At 40.0% G+C, this 20,174-nt stretch overlaps 1 protein-coding gene across 3 annotated transcripts in view; it reads left to right on the forward strand.

Moving 5' to 3' along the window:
• The window catches only part of Adcy8 (adenylate cyclase 8), a 218,216-nt gene that overhangs the window by 160,241 nt on the left and 37,801 nt on the right, over window positions 1–20,174 (forward strand). For 2 of the 3 annotated variants that reach the window (XM_021183269.3, XM_021183267.3), the window contains 3 exons: window positions 1,972–2,072; window positions 10,343–10,544; window positions 12,510–12,599. In XM_021183269.3, the coding sequence (XP_021038928.1) occupies window positions 1,972–2,072; window positions 10,343–10,544; window positions 12,510–12,599 (393 nt within the window). The remainder of the gene's footprint in view (window positions 1–1,971; window positions 2,073–10,342; window positions 10,545–12,509; window positions 12,600–20,174) is intronic. The other variant, XM_021183268.3, reaches the window with a different exon arrangement.

Genomic DNA, 20,174 nt, shown 5'->3' on the forward strand with positions numbered 1-20,174 from the left:
CAGAGGTGGCCACCCAGTGGTCATCAGCAGACATTTGAGTATATGTGAGGGATGCTACAGAAAGAATCCTAGAATTAGGAAGGTGATGGCCTATCATAAGTTCAAGAGGCTGGGCTGCTGTTGCTGCTGGTGGTGGTGGTGGTGGTAGTGGTGGTGGTGGTGGTGGTAATACTGAAAATGAAGGATTAAATGCACTGAGGATTGTGGATGGTGTTTTTAAAATTTCAATATTCAATCTAGATAATCAAACTGGTTATCAGTGAACCAATAAAAAATTAAGTTGTGTGTAACCAGCTAGCATAAAGAACTCAGCCAGTTACCTTCCTTTGAATTATGTTTTGTAACTAATTCATTTTGGCCTGTGTGGGTCACTCAGATTGTCCTTAATCTTAGGCAGCATTATTGGTAAGTACTAACTAATAACATGGATTTTCAGAAGTTTTATTAGATAGCTTATGGTGATTCTTCAGAGTTCCTGGATCCCCTCCAGATGCCAAGCAGATTGTCACAGCTGAACAGAAGCCTTGGTGCTTGGGAATGAAAACGTCATTGCTCTGAAAAAGCAATGGGTGGGTTCTCTGTGCAACACTGCACCTCCCACAGGTTGCTCACCAGCTACTAGTCATTCCCAAAAGCTTAGACATGACTCAGAACAATAAATTCCAATCTACAATCAAAACCACACCTAGCAGTCAGCATCAGTTTCAAAATCCTGTAACTGTTATTTCAAACAATATAATGGACTGATCTTGTCATCTCATTGACCTGACTTAGATCTCATTATTTATTGTAGGCAAAGAGCCTAGAGGGAGAGAGAGAGAGAGAGAGAGAGAGAGAGAGAGAGAGAGAGAGAGAGAGAGAGAATGGAGAGAGAGAGAGAGAGAGAGAGAGAGAGAGAGAGAGAGAGAGAGAGAGAGAGAGAGAGAGAGAGAGAGAGAGAGAATGATCGGCTATCTGGGTGAAGTGACCCTGAAATTCAAAAAACAGGATTAAGAAGTTATAGTGGCAGGCTTAGCTTTGCGCCTCCTCCCTCATCCCAAAATAAGACAATCTAAATTCTATGAGGTCTACAGCAATTCACTAAATCTCTGTCAGTAGGGAAAAAATGAGAGATTTGGATAAACCATATTCTAATGTCTTCCACCTATTTTAAACCCTCTGTGCCTCCTTCTAAAGTGTTCTTACATGGCTTAGTGACTCTACAGGGGTTCAGGAGATGAGGCAGGTGTGAGGCAAATACAAATCTCTGACCTTTGAGGAGCTTTTAGGTCAACTACGACATTAATGAGCACTCTATGTAATCAAATAGTGTTACCACCACTCCCCATGGCTGCCTAGAATGGACAAGAGAAAGGTGTGCAGCATATTGGCCTATCTGCCTTGATTTGTCTTCAGTAAGACAAGATGCTACAGCACTGGAGATCTTGTGGGCTTCTTTAAACTCTAAGGTTCTGTGACGTTATTCTCCATGGTTCTTATTTAAAAGAAAGTAGAAAGATTCACTGGTAAAATGTTTTCCCATGTCCAACGCCTATCAATAGAGCACTGTCCTTAAGTAACTTCACTTTGCTAATGAGAGAAGCCCACCTGAGTTTGATCTGCAGTGTTCATGATGAGGGCTCTTCTGCTCTGTTAAAGTGATAGAATCTCATGGGACAGAAGCTGGATATGCTCATGAACCCTTGCAGGCTCCTTACTAGAGAAGGGATATATTAATTCCTGGCATTTCAGAGGAAACTTTGTGGGAGGGATGAATAGCCTGCCCTGTGTGTAGATTTTTGATGAAACAGCTTCCTGGTAATTTTTTCAAAAAGATACTGCATTGTTGCTTTTTGCTGTTTTTTGTTTGTTTGTTTGTTTGTTTAGTTGTTTGTGTCTTTGTTTTTCTTAACCTCAAATTAATGAAATTTATCTCCTCCAAAACTTAAACTCTGCTACAAAGCAACTGATTCTACTTTTTTAAAATTACAGTATTCTCAAATGAGGGATGAAGTATTCAAGTCAAACTTGGTCTGTGCATTTATCGTTCTTCTGTTTATCACTGCAATTCAAAGTTTGCTTCCTTCTTCGAGGTAAGTACAAAAGGACTAAGATAGCAGCTGAAAACATCTCTGTGAGGTGATGAGCCCTTACCTGGAGCCATCCATCTGATCTGTTCAAAGGTTGAGAGTTTAACATGACTGGGTCCACAACGTAGACCCAGGTGCTTAACAATTCTGTGTCTACTTGGATTACCTTACTATGCATAATATTCTTAACACTCTGCCTAAGCTAAAATCTTTCCCAATATTAATAATAGCCAAACTGGAATAGTCTGTATTCCCATTGAACATTGCACCCATGATTTCAGAAAGCATTAAATTATAAGAGTCTCAATCCCTTGATTGTTTGTTCACATGATTCCTTCATACGTATAGTATCACTTCTAGGTCAGCAAATTTGAAAGTCAACACTACAAACACATGTTGACCAGTCACTTAAAAACACTTTAAATATAAAAACTCAAAAACTCTCTGTGATGAGCTTGAGAGAGGCTTAAGGCTCAGAGTGCTGAAATGGGTTTCTCATTTGAAATATTATAGCTTTAGTTCAAACACAGAATGTCTAGTTCCAGAGCAAGTATTCCTAACAAAGGCTATGGCAGGAACTATACAAGGCAAGCCTTGTGACGGTGATATTGTTTGTCTATTGATTTGTTTTAAAGACATCAATTTAAAGGAAATTAGAAAAGCACTTTTCTTGGTGTGTCTATGAGAGTGTTTCCTGAGATGACTGGCATGTGGGTTGGCAGAATGACTAGAGAAGATTCACGCTGAATATAAGCCACACCATCTAATAGACAATACTGTGAGCCACATCAAATGAAAAGCAGAAAGAGCCAACTCATATTACCATATCTTTGATTGTTGTAGAGTGGTGTGTTTATTCCTGCTGCTATGGATCTTAGACCCCAGATTCTCTAGTCTTTGAACATGAACTTGAACTTTTTAGGGTATCCCAGGCTAACCCCTATCCAGGACTGCACCATTGATTCCTATTATTCTGAACAGTTCATTGGTTAAGCAGATAATGATTACACTGGTTTTCCAATACATAAAGATCCACTGTGGAACAGTCCACCCTTGCTTATTGTCTGAGTTAGGGTTTCCATTGCTGTGAATAGACACCATGACCAAGGCAAATATTATAAGGGAAAGCTTTAATTAGGGATGACTTACAGTTTCAGAGGTTCAGTCCATTATCATCGTGGCAGGAAACATGGCAATATCCAAACAGACACAGTGCTGGAGGATCCAAGAGTTCTACCTCTTGATTGGAAGGCAGCCAGCAGGCAACTATCCAGGAGGAGGGTCTCTCTTCAGCATTGGGTGGAGCCTGAGCATAGGAGGAGACCTCCAGAGTCTACCTCCACAGTGACACACGTCCTCCAACAAGGCCTCCAATAGAACAACTTCCTCTAATAAGGCCACACCTCCTAATAGTGTCACTTCCCATGAGCCAAGCATATTCAAACCACCACACCTACTGTAAGGCAATCTAATGAAACTCCTATTACAATCACTTAATTTTTTTCTCTTCTTCTGGAGAACCCTGACTGATAAATAAGACCGGAATACTTTGCTCTGAAAACAAAACAAAACAAAACAAAACTTTAGACATTGTTAGAGTCATATTAGAAGGCATCAAAAGTCTCTTAAAAGGCTACCAATGTCATAAGATGGGGGAGTTCTAGCATTAGAATGAATAACTACTAAGCCTAGAACTTCAATAAAAGCCTAGAAATTACATTGATTGAGTTTTGTAAGTTCACAATGTATTTTAAAAGCAGAAGCAGATGCAAAATGAGAAACACTTTCCATCTCCTCTATACAAACTGTACCACAAAAATAAACCACACAACCAAAGAGAAGAAACATCATATAAAGTATTCCAGCTTTAAAAAAAAAAAAAAGTAAATGATATACCAAAAAAAAGCACCATCTTCCAATCCCTAGTGAGTTAATTAATGGGTAAGAAACTGTACCTCAAAGAATGGGATCAGCACAAATAGGAGACACAACCACATCATCTGATGGAAAGACCTGAGAAAGAGCAGGAAAGGAAGCCAGGTTTGATATCCTGTCTTCTTAGATTGGAGAAAACACCTGGAACTTTCTCAGCAGCTGAACAGAAGGAGTCCCTGATCTTGGCTTCCAAATGCATCTTATAACTGCAATACAGCCACCATTATCACCTCAATTTTTTAGTGACTAGGAATACATGACCATGGAAAAGATTGCCAAACTGACCTCTTACCAGGAATCCCTCATACTGTGAGAAGTGAATGGCTCACTCACCTTTAAGACAGCAAAGCTTCCTTTAGTGTGTGCTGGTTTCCCTCCAACAGATGTTGCTACTGATTGATGCTTTGCGATGGCACACAATGGGCACTACTCCTTTATACTTATGTAATGATTATTTTAAGAGATGAAGTAATCTTTTCTCATATGGCCACAGCCTTGTCCTTGAAGAAAAAAATTAATAGACCCTGGCAAAGGCAGACTGTACTAGCCCAGATCTTTGTTTTAGTGCTTGCATGTTCCCAGATGTTCCTTTCCCAGAAAGATAAACTAAAGAAAGACTAGAAAATATCTTTAAATGCCTTTTAAGAATATAGAAACTGTGTGTATTCTTTTAATGAAATATAAAGAAAGAAAAAAACTAGAGAGGGGGAGGGAGGGAAAGAAAACATTGAGCTAGAGAGGAAGAGTAGGAAGATTGGAAATTATTGATTTGACCATTTTCAATGAAACATCAATCTGTATTATACTTGGTATTTAGCTTCTTTGACACTTAAGTTTCCTCATCTACAGAATGGAGATTATGAGGGGTAGAACGTCTGCTTAGCAGGGAGGAACACATACTGCATTTGCATAAGACTCAAAGTTGGCCCCCAGCACCTATGTTGGGCAACTCTCAATCACCTGTGACTCCAGCTCCAAGGGATCTCTAAAGCTCTCTTCTGGAGTTTTACCTGCACCATGTACACACACACACACACACACACACACACAATTAAAAACAAAATAGATATTTTAAAGATAGTATCAAGAATGAGCATAATAGTGTCCCATTCTGAGGACTGCCACATGTAAATCAACCATGTCCATTTGGGGGGATTCAGGCTCCTTTCGACTTCCCTAACCACATAATACACATCTTTTGAAAGAGCTAAGAATGCTGACCACTCTGAGTTGCCTCAGTATCAAACGTGCCACCAGCTCTTTGCAGATTCTGAAGTGTCATACAAGTGTACTCTTTGCGTTTGATCTAAGGTTCTGAACCCTACTGAACTACAGGCTGCTGTGGGTCATTCACTCCTCTGCACTGATCTGGCCTCTCCAGCAAATGTCACAGTGTACTACCAACCCAATCTGTATTTTAAATGCAGACTTCAGAGAATAATTAGACCTTAATTCTAGAGAGGACTCAGATAGAGCTGTTTACAAATCCCTTGTCATTCTCTTTGAGACTCGGTTTCAGAAATGAAAGGTTTCCTTGCCTCATATTCAGCAACAATACAAAAGCAAATTCAGAACCCCTGGATGCCTGAATGGCTCTATAATTAGATGGAATTTGCAGTCTGATGCTATAATGTTTATGTGTGCAGAAACAAGTGAGTACTGAGGGGCTGGAGCAAAGACTCTCAGAGGAATTTTATACATAGCTCCAGTTCCCAGCTGAAAAAGCCTGTCCTATTGTCAATACTCTTCTTACATATCTTTAAATACCTTTAATATCCAAAAAACTTCACCACAAAGAGAAATAGAATGTGTCTGTTGCCTGCTTTTATTACTCTATTTAACCTTAGAGACTTCTTTAAAATACAGCTAAAAAAAAAATCCATTTTTGTAGGTTTTTTTAAATGATGCTCAGAATATCTAGTTAACTCCTTGGAGGCTGAGAGGCACAGGTTCTCATTTTGAAACAAGTTCAAACACAGGAGGTTTTTGTCTCATGCCAGAACGACTCTGCCCATCTTTCAAGTCATTTCCCCTTACTCAGCAAATCCATAACAATATCACTTAGGACATTTGCACATCTAGGTGGCTTTCTGTGAAAACCCTTACCTATAATCTTCAAAGTGCCCTCCTGACTGCCTGCCCTCTGAATGCAAAGCACAATAGTGAAATGAATCCCAAAGCATTGCCTGTATAGATTTCCGAACAAAAGACTATGCAAATCTGTGCTGACAGCTGGGAGAGACGAAGCCAAGAAACCATGTGGTCTGTAGGTTTGCTCTCTCCCTGAGAACTGTCTTCAAACTCCAGTGCAAGACCTCTGTTCTGATACAGGGAAACACGTGTACGACATGACCATCAGTGTGAAAGGAGAACATTGCCCTTCTCTGAAGAGAACACAAGCATACATGCCACACTTGGGACCAGGGGCAGAAAGTCCTTTGTCTAATGTGCTGTTGAAGATAGCAAGGTCATTCACTATATACCCAGAACACCCATGTCAATAACTGTTCACTGAACACCTGTACATGCATATATATTTCTTGGGTCATGGCAGAACATGAAAGTAAAGCTTAATCCTATAGAATGAATAGGCATACCCCATTAAAGTCCCTGCAGAAGCAGTACTAGTATAGTCAGGCAGGATTATACAGCCCAGACTACAAAGCCAAGAGCCATTCTTCCTGTTCCTAAATAGACCCTGCAGTAGTTGTCACTTAAGACTTTGATTTCCTGGGCATCTGTAACACTTGCTCTTCTCAGTTTATGTCTCTGTCACCCTGGGACACAGCTCATGCTTAATCTCAGCAGCTACATCATCTCATTGAGACAAGCTAGCTGAGCACTCAGCTTCTTCTCTTGAGGAGTCACCTGACAAAGTGATCCACCGGCATTCTTCATATGTCTTTGCTGGGTGTGAATGAGCACCATATTCTTCTCGGAAGTGTCTCTTCAGCCCATTGGCAGGGGAAGCACCATGTGCCTCGAGCTCTCAAGAAACTTGCTGCTCCACAAGTCTGCTGTACCTATCTAGAATTCCTATGGAAATTCCTTGTAAAGGAGATCCATAAACTCAAAAGTATAATTTTTAAAATTCTAAGAAATAGCCAAGGCTGCCATACTATCATTTCCCAGCCTTCTTCTTCATTAATCATATAAAAGTGCAAGCAGTCCAGCAAGCACAAAAAATATTGTGCAGAGACTTTTGGATCCCCACCTTTGGAGATGAGAATACTGAAATATTGGACCCCAAGAGAGCAGAATTTCCCCAGGAACCTAACGCTGGAAGAGACAGCATAAAGCCTGAGCCATGGAAGGCATCTCCCAGACAAAGACAATGATGGCAGCTTACATATATTAACTCTGACCCTCACTTAAACTTCAGCCTTACTTTTTAGACTCCAAAGACGGACTTAGGCTGGGGGTAGGGGTCAGTAGGTCTCTTCCCTGTGTGGCCACATTGAATAGTTTTCTACATTTCATTGTTAATGTAGCTGATTTGATTGGCTTATGGAGAAGGGGTAGCTTATTTGAACACTGACTATAATCCCAAGTCTAGTAACAGAGAGAGCTGATGTTTCTGGTTACTCCCTTTCTGTAAATTTCTTGTCGCACCTCGTCCCCCACCAGATACCATGGCAAGTGTAGCTGACCACATTCCAACATATTTGCAAACATATACCAAATGTTTAACTTTCCTCTAATCATTGCATTTCCTATGCTTACCCAGTTAAGATGATTAAGTCAATGTCATCCCGTGTTTCATGGCCCTATGCAGACCCACATAGTACTAAGGATATTGTCCCCACAGCTTTCCCTGAACCTTACTTCCGTGCATGCTTCCATTGCTGAGTCCTGTCTTCACTGTCCAGATCTTCTCCTACGCAATTCTTCAGTTGGTTTTCAAATAGACATGTCTGACTAGAGGACCTTCCCTATGAGCTTCTTCTGCACAGCAACTTCTGTCCAGCTTCACAGCCTTGCAACTTCAGATGGCAGGTTTTATACCAACTTGATACAGGCTAGACTCATTCGAGAGATAGAAATCACATTTGAGGAAATGCCTTCAAAAGATCTGGCTATAAGCAATCTTAATTTTCTTAATTAGTGATTGATGGGGAAGGGCCTGTCCCATTGTGGGTGGCACCATTCCCTAAGCTGCTGTTCCTGGGTTCTATCCAACTGATCAAGCTATGATGAGCAAGGCAGTAAGCAGCATCCCTGCATGGCCTCTGTATAAGCTCTTACCTTGAGGTTACTGCCTTGTATGAGTTCCTGCCCTGACTTCCTCCAGTGATGGACAGTGATGTGGAAGGATAAAGCAAATAAACCCTCCCCAACTTACTTTTGGTCATGGTGTTTTATTACAGCAATAATGAGCCCAACTAAGACAGGTCATTAGCAAACTCCAAACACACTGGCAGCTCTGTTCTTCTGCTACCTTGATAATATTCTTGATAATATTCTTGATTGTGCCTACACTACAAGAAAAAAATCTATCCTACATGGACAAGCTCAAATATTAACGACTTTTTGAAGCCTCCCTGGGTTACCTTTCTTGCTTTCCAAATGATAGCTGTTTATGACTTGTTATGGATCACAGCATATCATGATATCTTGTCATTTTTATATCCATATTCTCTAGGTTACAATCCCCTAGGTAGTATTGAAGATATGATTTGGTTCTGGTATCTACTCTATGCATGAGAAGAAAACTTATTGAAAAATACATATCATTATAAACCTCAGAAGTCAAAGGAAACAGGAGCACATCACTCTCCAAAGTGATTAGAATAGCAGCAAGGACTTTAAGTTCTAGCTTCAACACTCATCAACTGAATTACCCATGATAACTACCTCCCTGTGAGCTTTAAACACTTGTCGGGAGGGGAAAAAAGGGGGGCGGGCATAGTGCTGACACATAGAGATCAGTCATCATTCAGGCAGAAAGAGGGTAAGAGATAGAGTCAGAAAACACAGTTGTACAAAGTACTAGCATATGGAAGATCTTAAAGTAGACAATTTTAGTAGAAAACAGAAACTCTCTGGCCACTTCTATAAAAGCACCCTTTAATAACTTACAACAATTTGCTGGCTGGGAAGTAAGAATAGAAGAGATCACAAACAGCCATAAAACAGAGGACAAGGGATCCAGCCCCAAGGACAGTATTCATTCTTGGTGATGAATTGTTGACAAGGAGAGAAAGTGATAGAAAATGCTTCCCAAGACAGAAAATTACCAATAGATTCTTCTGATGATGGCAACATCTTGACACCTTGTAGAGTTTGCAATAGACACAGGCTCCCCTGTTGGACAAAGGTCTCATGAGATCTTGGACCTATGGTATAAACTTAGAAGAACTGTTGACAACTTAAGAGTGAACACTTACTCTTTCCCTAAACTACACCTCCTACCTATAGATCTAATGACAGAAAATATGTTCCATGCAAACCATAGTAATCATTAACCCAACTGAATACTAAGTTGATTTATGAGTAGGAGCATAGAATGAGAAAGAAAGAATCATAAAACCCACCATGAAAGGGAAAAGGATATGGTGGGCATCTCCCACAGCTAGAGTAATGACTGATGAAACACTATGGTGTAGTATCTTAGCAGCAGATAGCCTATAAAAGGGGATGTTGCACAGAGGGTAAAGTAGTTACCATGCAAGTATGAGTGAAGACAAGTTCAGATCCCCAGCAATGGCAAATGCCAGCTGGGAATGGCAAGACACCATAATTCTAGCACTCAGTGGGAAGAAGCAGAAGCAAGCCATTCCCAGAGCAACCTAGCTACTTGGAATAAGTGAATAGGTAAGGCAGAGATTTGCAATACATAGGTAGAAAGTGGTCAAGGAAGACATCTGATTTCAGCCTCTGCCCTCCACACACATATGCAGACATCTATAACCACATACCACACATTTGCACATACAAGCATGAAAATGAACATACAAACTTCATGTATACCACACATAAATACTCATACTAGAACGATGGATAGAGATAGATAGATGATAGATAGATAGATAGATAGATAGATAGATAGATAGATAGATAGATAGTTGAAAGAAATAAAGCAGCAAAAAAGACAGGAAGGAAGGAAGGAAGGAAGGAAGGAAGGAAGGAAGGAAGGAAGGAAGGAAGGAAGGAAGGAAGGAAGGAAGGAAGGGTGAAAGATAAGGGGAGAAAAGAAGGGGAAAACGAACGTTTCTTACATAGGAACTGTACAGAGGGTGGTGAAGGGTGAAGAAAGAACTCTAGCAAGGTTGCCAGGGCCGTTGGGTGGGGATGGGGTGGACTGTGCCCATATGACTCACATTCTGTGTTTTCTGCAGGCTGATGCCTATGACTATCCAGTTCTCCATCCTGATCATGCTGCACTCTGCCCTGGTCCTCATCACCACAGCAGAAGACTATAAGTGTCTGCCCCTCATCCTCCGCAAAACCTGCTGTTGGATTAATGAGACCTATCTGGCCCGCAACGTCATCATCTTTGCTTCCATCTTGATCAACTTCCTGGGAGCTGTCCTAAATATTGTAAGCATCCACCAAGCCCCTCAGCCCTGTGGTGTCTACTATAGAGTCCAGAATCAAGAGCTTAGAGAACCAGCAACTTCTTGCACTGCCCTGCCTTGGTACCTTATTATTATGTTCCAGTCAGCCCCAAGTTCAGGAACAAAACAATGACCCCCATCAGACCTATGTGTTTTGCTATGGGGAAGCTACCGTTAACCCAACAGGGGAGGTGAATTGTTCCAAAGGACCTTTGTAGGCCTTCAGTTTCTATATTGACAGTGGCCAATAATTTATAATGGTAAATAAAATTGTCATTTATGTATTAAGTACCAGGATTTACGTGCTATGTGCCATGCACTGAAGGAACACTGTCACATCTTTTTCATACTTAATAACCCACATAAACCCTATGAGGTAAGTCTCATTTATCCCCACTTTACGGCTGAAGCAACTGAGGCTCAGAGATATGAAATAACTTACTAATAAGGTCTGTCTGACTCCATGACCCATGCTCATCTAATATGGTAAAATATATCTCTGGGAAGAAGGGACTATGGAGAAATGAAACTGAAAGAGCTATCACTTATTGAGTACCTACTATGTACAACAGGTGGGTATTATTCTCCACATTTGACAGATGAGGAAACTGCATTTCAGAAAGGTTGACTGTTTTGTCAATGACCTTCTAAAGGCTCCTATGTGTTGGGGCACATAGAACTCAGATGAAACTCCAACTGCCATAATATACATGGTTGTTTTTAATTTGATGACCCACATTTCAATGGCTTCATTTTCTCTGTATAGTCAGACCATAAGAGTAACAGGTATTTTCTGTACGTGTACAGTCCGTGTTGTCTGTGGCCCAGGCAGCTAGGTTTCAAAAAATGCTTGATCTAACCCTGGTCATAACCTTGGCATGTAGAAACAGTTTATTTGAAGCATCATCTTGTGGATAAAAGTATCATTGTGCCTTTGGGTTCCTGAGCATTCAGTGACCCAAACTGTATACTTTTCCAGTTGTTGTCATCGACTTGGAGATTCAGACTGCCTCTAGCTCACTGTTTAAGCTCTATAGTTGACCTTGTTATAAGAGAGTCAAAGGGACAGATAAATGAAAAACCATCATGCCATGACGTGGTCATCTGATGAGTGTTGTATAAATGTGAGTTGATTGAAATAGATGCATGCATAGAAGTTGCTGATCCACATGAAATGAAGTGGTAGCCAGGATTTGAATTCTTAATGAGGTAGATTTGCTGGGGGACAGCATTTGGAAAAGACTCAGATGGCTTTAGGTTGAGATCACTACGTCACGGGTGTAGCAGGAGGCTAGGAGGCTTTGGAGTCAGATAGACTGGCGCTCGATTCTCAGCTCTACACATCACCGGAGTGGCGGCCCTGGTCAAGTTACTTTACTTCTCAGAGTCTCATATTTCTCAGTTGTAAACTGGGGATAACAACAGCAGGCACCTCCCAAGAGGATTGTGGGCTTTTTGAATAAAGTGTTTGGCACAGAGAAGGTTTACACCTGGCAGTTGTGACACTGGAATGCCTCCAACAGAAACATCTGCCCTGGAAGATGCACAGCACTCCAGCCTTAAGAGCCTTTCAAGAAAATGTGTCCATTCAGGTCCCTTAAACTCTCCCAACTTTGGATCTGGAGACAGGCAATGAAATCACCCAGGCCTCTTCCCCCACTATTCAACTCTTTTCTGTGCCCCACAAACACAATCCAGTGTCCCAAAGTGACAGGGCAAACAGCCATCTTAACCTAGTTTCGTGACTAGCTTGTAAAAGCTTTTTCTGATCCAGTGCCTCCTCTTGGCAGGCAAGCCCCTCTAGTCCCTCCTGCCCTTGGCTTTTGGCTGAAAGCCAGCAGCAGTTAGCACAATGATCCACTCCCAACACTCACACTGACTGTTGTTCCTGTGTCTTTTTGTTTTTTGTTGTTGTTTTTCTTCTTCTTTTTTTTTTTTTAATCCGCAGCTGTGGTGTGATTTTGACAAGTCGATACCCTTGAAGAACCTGACTTTCAATTCCTCAGCTGTGTTTACAGATATCTGCTCCTACCCAGAGGTATTTATTTGCAAGCTCCCAGTGGTGAGAGGTGAACATCTCCACCAGCTCAGGGACATGCACTGACCAAAAGGTCTTAGAGACTACCCCAGAACTCTTGTTCCTTCTGCCTCTTCCTCCTTCCTTTTTTCTTCCCTTTCCATCTTCTCCTTCCCCCATGCCCTCTGCTTCTCTGTCCTCTTTCATGCTCTGTCTTCTGCATCTTTCCCTTAACTACCCTTCCCTACTTTTATCTCCATTCTTCTTCCTTCCTTCTTTCCTTTCCCACCTTGTCTACTATCCATTGATCTATTTCTTTGTCTCTTTCTAGCCTGATAAGTTCATCATCCAAAATCACCTATCAAATCCTGTAGAAGAATGTGCCAGGGTCTCTGTGATTGAATAGACTTACTGCTCCAGGAGTGTTAAAGGGAAGGGAGGGAGGGAAGGAAGAAGGGGAGAAAGGAACAAAGGGAGGAAGGAAGGAAGGAAGGAAGGAAGGAAGGAAGGAAGGAAGGAAGGAAGGAAGGAAGGAGGGAGGGAGGGAGGGAGGGAGGGAAAAGGAAAGAAAGAAACAAAGAGAAGAAAAGGAGAAAGTAAAGAAGGAAGGAAAATAGAAAATATATAAAGAAGAATAAAGAAAATAGGAAAAGAAAACAAATACAAAAAACTACAGCTAAACTTAAGTCAAAGTAGTAGGGAGAGTTTCCAGAGGACCTCTGGGTCTGAAGACATTTCATTAGGATGCCTGTCATCACCATGCATGTTTAGCCCTCCCTTGCCACAGAGCCACTTACTGATCCATGGGCTTTCAGGTCAGTCTATAGGATCTGTTAGTCTAGATCTGTACATATTAGAGTAGAGATCTCATGTCAGGAAAGGCAATATCTTGTAGCCCTGGGAGACTCTAATTAATCCCATATTAAGAGGACCACAGGTAAACTTGTTCTCTAAAAGGTGGCTTACTCAGAGAGCTCTCCAATGTGTAAGATGAGAAAAGGCTCTAGGTGGTCTCCCTGGGCCTAAGAATTGGCCTGAGAACCATTGATTGAATCCTCCATGTAGCCCTGTGAAAGAGAAGCTGCTAATGCTACCATGTTATAATAAAGCTAGTATTCAGAGAGTAGCCTGCTCAATCATGATCTTACCTTTTCTGCCTTGCTTGCTTCCTCACTCCTTCCTGTCCTTTTTTTCTCTTTGAACTCAATTATAATAGCTTGGTGCTGTCACTTATACTATAGCTTCCTTCATTATTCTTTATCCTAGTTAGAGGAGGAGAAAACAGACTCTTCCTGGGGATGTTCAAGGATGGGTGAGGAAGCCCACACAACCTGGCTCCTCCTCAATGGATGAGATTCTGTGTGCTATGGTCCTAGCTTCCTAAGAACTTTTTGCTTTGAAGAGTGTATAGAGTGCCCCAAAACTAAGGGGAAAGGAAAGCTAAGATGCAGATAGTCAAAGCTGGTCTAAGCTGGATTTCACTTCCAATCAATTTCTCTTGTTGGTTTCCTCATCTGTGAAATGGGAAAATGAATACCTTGCGGTCTGTTTAATTGGCAAGTGCTAGCTCCTGGCATGTATCTGGCATGAAGCCAGTGTTCATGGTATGCTAATCTGTGGCCCCCATCACTCTAAGTCAACTCTCTATACTTGAACATCTAAGCTTCAAGTCTCAGGACCACAGCATTCACTGACATTTTTAAGCTCTAAGAAAAGGGTCGTCATGCTTTATGATAGCAAAGTTTTGTCTCTAGACCTCAGATTCCACAAATACAAAATAAGGATAAAAGTAATTCTTACTGAAAAGTTATAAAAACTAAGTAAATACATCCATATAAGGTATTTACTTCTGAACTTACCATTCTATTATAGTGATTGCCTTCTCTCTCCTCTCTCTCTCTCTCTCTCTCTCTCTCTCTCTCTCTCTCTCTCTCTCTCTCTCTCTCACACACACACACACACACACACACACATATGGTTATGTATTAAATGTAGTTTTTCACCAAGATTTGAAAGGTTAAATATAATGTTTGTTATACATAATGACTAATACATGCTATTTCAATTTTAAAAAGTTAAGTACATAGGGAACACCTGGAACAAAACAGGATTTACATATTAAGTATCTGACATTACATACTATTACCTGTCTAAAGATCTTGTGTGCACTATCAATAAACATTATAAATAAGCATACTCAAATGTGGAAATGTGTGTGTGTGTGTGTGTGTGTATGTATGCTTGGGAGGAAAGCCTTCTTTCAGTACATATATACATATACATATATGTGTATGTATATATATGTGTGTGTGTGTGTGTGTATATATATATATATATATATATATATATATATATATATACTGTAAAATTGAAATCAAGTAAAAAGATCAAATGAACCTAATGTGGAGACATAGAAACTTACCCTGTAATTGATCTTACTCAGGAGTCAAGGAACTAACTCTTCAGTGTGACTACCACTTGGCTTGACCTACATTTACGACTTCAGGCTCCTGTCTGCCAAACTAAAAAAACTTAGACATTCGGAAACTCTGAAAGCCTAATCTAGCTCCCAGCACACACAAGGGTCCACCCCCAGGCAAAACGTGCCATTTCTCTGAGCCTTGGTTTCCTCTGCTATGGGTATGATGCTTGCATATCCCCTGTGAGAAACCATGCCTAGTTGAAAGCCTGCTACAAAATTTGGACAATCTGTTCTAAACAAAAAGCTGTTACATGATGCAAAAAGGTAATAATTTGGCCGGGCGGTGGTGGCGCACGCCTTAATCCCAGCACTTGGGAGGCAGAGGCAGGCGGATTTCTGAGTTCGAGGCCAGCCTGGTCTACAAAGTGAGTTCCAGGACAGCCAGGGCTATACAGAGAAACCCTGTCTCGAAAAACCAAAAAAAAAAAAAAAAAAAAAAAAAAAAAAAAAAAAAAAAAAGGTAATAATTTAGCTGTGAACTGGAAGCCTGTCACATACTGGAAAAGAGTGAAAATAAAGAAAATCAGGGAAAATAAGTTATCTTACAACTGAGGAAGGAAAACATATCAGTCTATAAGATGAATGTAGATCACATGTGTAAAATCAGAAGGTTGTCATTTTCAATACCTTCTTGTGGCTCTCGGGAGGCTCGGGAGGAAAGCCTTCTTTCAGAATCAAACCTGTATCCTTCGGTTTCTTTCTACCACAAAAGATCACTGTTTGTACGAGGGAGTGGCTGAGGCTTGCTATGGTATAAAGGGTCCAACAGAGGAGGTTCCCTAGCAAAGGTTTGGCTCTCTGTGTCCTGCATCTGGGAGTCACTTTTTTGAGTTGATACAGTCTTCAAGACTCTCCGTCCTGCCCCATCACACACACACACACTAGGAGCATCATCTTAGTACCTACACATCACTCTTTGTACCTTGATTTCTTCAGTTAGGGCATGTTACAAACACCTTCATATTTATACAGTTTTTAAGGGTAGAAGATAAATATTGTAATGTTACTATAAAATTACCCAGAGACCAGCTTCAAAACAGAACCTTCTGTCTATTTAACAACTTTTAAGAAAAAGAAGGCACCCTTCCGATGAATCACAGGGCAAGATCTCCATTTCCACTTGGGACGAATAAAAACAAGCAAACATAAAACATAAAGCAGTAGCTTTCAAGATACTGACTACAAAGCAATGAAGACAGTAAGTCCCAAAGGGTAGGAAGCAAATGGAGTGAGTCCTGGCATAGTGTGAGCTTTGTTCAGATCATACCTCAGGGAGATGAACCCAGATGAAACACAGTGATTTCTTGCCTTGAGAATAGACAGATAAGAATCATGAGAGAGCAAGATGGCTGAGAGGTTATAGAACATACCACCATAGAGGAAAGGATTGCACAGAGAAACTCAAGAGAGTTTCAGAGTATCCAATCAACATAGGCAGACCAGAAATGAGTGATGTGGAAATAACCACCAGAATTCATCACTATCTGCCATTCACATGGGCTAAAAATAGAATGTGTCACCTTTCTGACTAAAACACATCACAGTCTACTAGACACTTAGCAGCTTCAGTTGTTTTAAATGTCTATTCCTAGATTATACTCTGCTATGATTCTTTCTTTAAAAAGTTGTAAATGTAAATTCTAAAATTGAAGCTATGTGATTTCCTGTGATTCAATTATATTTAAGAATGAATCTTGAGAGGACTCATAACAATTTGAAAAACCTCCAGGATTTGAGAAAATAAAGTCACTGAAACTAGACTCCAGTGGATGATAACCAGACATTTAAAGGAACTGGGATTGATAATGAAGAGAGGAATCAGTGATGGAAAATCAAGACAGAACTGGCTGTATATATAAAATTATCAAACAGACAATAAAATCATTATTATAATTTTATTGCATATGTTTAAATAATCTGAAAGATATATGTTAAGTCAAAACTGAATACTTAGAGGTAAATGCTATGAAATGTGAGATATAAAAACTACACTAGAAGAAAGTTAGTGAGATTAGACATGTAGACAAAACCAAAAGAACAAAATTGGTGAAATAGCAATACAAGTATTGAAAATAAATTACTAAATAAAACAGGCCTTAAGACCAACACTAAAACCAATTTTAAACAATGTAACACCTGCATAATTTGAGTCCTCTCTCACAAAAAGAAACAAACTAAAGAGCTAACTGGAACTTTTTTTTCAAGGTTGATGAAAACTATAAATCAAAAATTCCCTAAAGAAATACCAGACACAAGAAATAGTTAACACACACACACACACAAATCAGATTATTCAAAACTAGTAATAAAGGAAAAAGGTTAAGTGAGCAAATTATAAATAGGTAGATATAGTATACACTAAAAATGATAATAACTACAATAAATTTTATAGATAGGCAAGCATGACTACTCAAATATAACATTGTACCACATCATGAAAGTCACACAAGCATGTGCACGTGAATACACACACACACACACACACACACACTACTTTCTTAAGATGACTTGGTCTAGAAACCAGCTTAGAATATGAGACAGGAATTGCACAAGCACCAGTGGGGGCCCCTAGATTATACCATCTGCATTGCTTGAACACTCATGGAACGCAGGTGGAGCAACTCCATGTTTCTCCTGCACCTTTCATGTTGCTTGCAGTGTGGTCTGGCGTTGCTAGAGATCAGGTTGTGAATCTGAGTCAATCAGTATTTGGATTGTTCCCTTGAACTATGCTGACCTTTGAAAACTGTCTTCTTGATTTCTTTCCTTCCTACAGTGTGAGTTGAGGATGACATGGGTTTGGGCAGAACTGAAATGGGCACAGAGAGGTCAATCTGTCTGAGTTGTGTGTGTAAATACTCAATTCCTCCTCCAGTTGTGATGGTGTAAAGTTATTCTTGCTCCTCTAATAAAAGAAAAATATTGCATGTTGCCAAGGTAATTTATGGTACCCTATGATAGTGTCATAACATGAATATTGAACCATCCATGCTGGAACACAGTAAGGTCTCAGTTAAAAGTCATGTATTAACAAATGCATGCTTTGGTCTGAATGGATTTTGCTTCATGCCGACAAAGCCCTTTATAATTTGGCAAGTCATGTGAATTCAAGATTTTCAGACTGACAGGAGTTTGCTTTATTCATTATTTCCCAGGTCAGTGTGTTGTCTGAGAGAAGAGATCCTTGAGTATCCAGAAATAGAGAACTTCTTCATGGACAACCCCTATTCCTTAGAACTGATTAAAGAATAACCGATGAAAGAATAATCTAAGCTTGAGTCATGTTAACATTGAATAACACAGAGTATAATAGGCCATTTTAGAGTGCATTAAATGGAATATGTGACCAACAAAAGTATGATTATACTCATTTAGTCTGTGCTCTAGCAGGTTACCCCTGAGACAATATACATTCTACCCCTGTTAAACTTGTCCTATTTTATGTGGAGTTCATTTAACATCAGGACCTCACACTGCCAACTTTTGTGACTGTACATCTAGCCACATCTCACTCTTCATCCTGAGTTACCTTCCTTTTCCTCACATGCCAGTGTGAGGTGCACTGCAACATCCAAAAATTGTAAAGGTCAAATCATCTTATTATTGAATCTCTTCTTTTATTTCTGCATAGATAGTCTCATTCCTTTATGCTAAGACAACTGTAGATTGTTTCCCCAGGAGAAATACTTTGTAGTATGTATAGTTATACAATCTATATATTAACAACTATTTTGATAGAATGACTTCATAGACTCTCAAACGGATTTAAAACTACTATTTTCTAAGTTTGATGCTACAAATGTATTCAGTGAGTGGTGGTGCCTAAACTTATGGGCAGCAAAATTGAAAAGGAATCCCAATTTTCACAATCACTTCCACAAAAGAATAACACACATTTCATTATTTTGGAATAAAATAAAGCAATAACACTATTCCAATACACAGAAAGTTAAATACACTGGCACTACAAGGGAAAAACCATGATGATGTTGAAACTAGAAAAATGTTTTGTCTATAACCTCTTTCACGACTCATGTCATTAAAATATTCAGAAAAAAAAAGGAGCTTCACTGCTCTACAGAACACAGATTGCATTAGATATAAGAATTCCAAAACAACTTACAACATAGAGCAAGCTAAAATAACAATAGCATATACTATAAGAGAAAATAGCTTATCGAAGAGCTGTATTATAACTGTGTGCATATATGACATTATTAGATGATAGATAAATAGGTAGATAAACAAAAAAACACTAATCCACTGTGAAAATATGACTTCAGATGCCAAGGGTATCTTCATAAGGCTAGACAGAGAAAGCAGGAATAACATGGGTTCTGTTGGCCTGTGCTACCCGTACTCCTCATGATTAGTTGTATGGGTCTTTTGTTTAATCAAAGAAATTAGCCCTTCCAACACCCTGCTCCATATACACTGGAATTTAGGCTATTTTGTGTTCCTACTTGCTGTCTATCCCTTAAGACCTCAAACAAACTCACCTCTTCTGCCCCTCTTTAGACATGCCTTCTCTCCATGATATATGCTTGCTCTTGCCTCTATACACCTATCACAGTCAGTCATGTTGCTACCAAAATACATTTCTATTTGCATTTTCATGTCTGCCTCATATTTACTTTCACTATGATTTCCTTTATGCCCAAACATTTCTAATTACATTTATTGAAATTCCAGTGCTTACCTATCACCTGTCCTAATTACAATGGGCATTCAATAAATGTGCACTGCATTTTTATTTAACTATTATGTGCCCAAATTTTTTGTTCCAATGACACAATCATTTCCAGTTTTTTTACACTCCAGATTTTATTCCCTTTCCCCATATACCCCCCAACTATTCCACATTCCATACCTCTACCCTCCCCTCTGTCTCCATGAAGATGTCTACACCCTTCATCCCCCACCCCCTCCCAACCTCTAAACTCCCTGGGGCCTCCAGTCTCTTGAAGGTTAGGTGCATCATCCATGATTAAACCCAGACCCAGCAGTCCTCTGCTATATATGTGTTAGGGGTCTCATATAAGCTGGTGTATGCTGTCTGGTTGGTGGTCCAGTGTTTGAGAGATCTCAGGGATCCAGGTTAATTGAGACTGCTG

The sequence above is a fragment of the Mus caroli genome, unplaced genomic scaffold (assembly GCF_978045245.1).
Source record: "Mus caroli unplaced genomic scaffold, Mus_caroli_1 scaffold_16, whole genome shotgun sequence".
In the NCBI taxonomy this organism is placed as follows: Eukaryota; Metazoa; Chordata; class Mammalia; order Rodentia; family Muridae; genus Mus; species Mus caroli.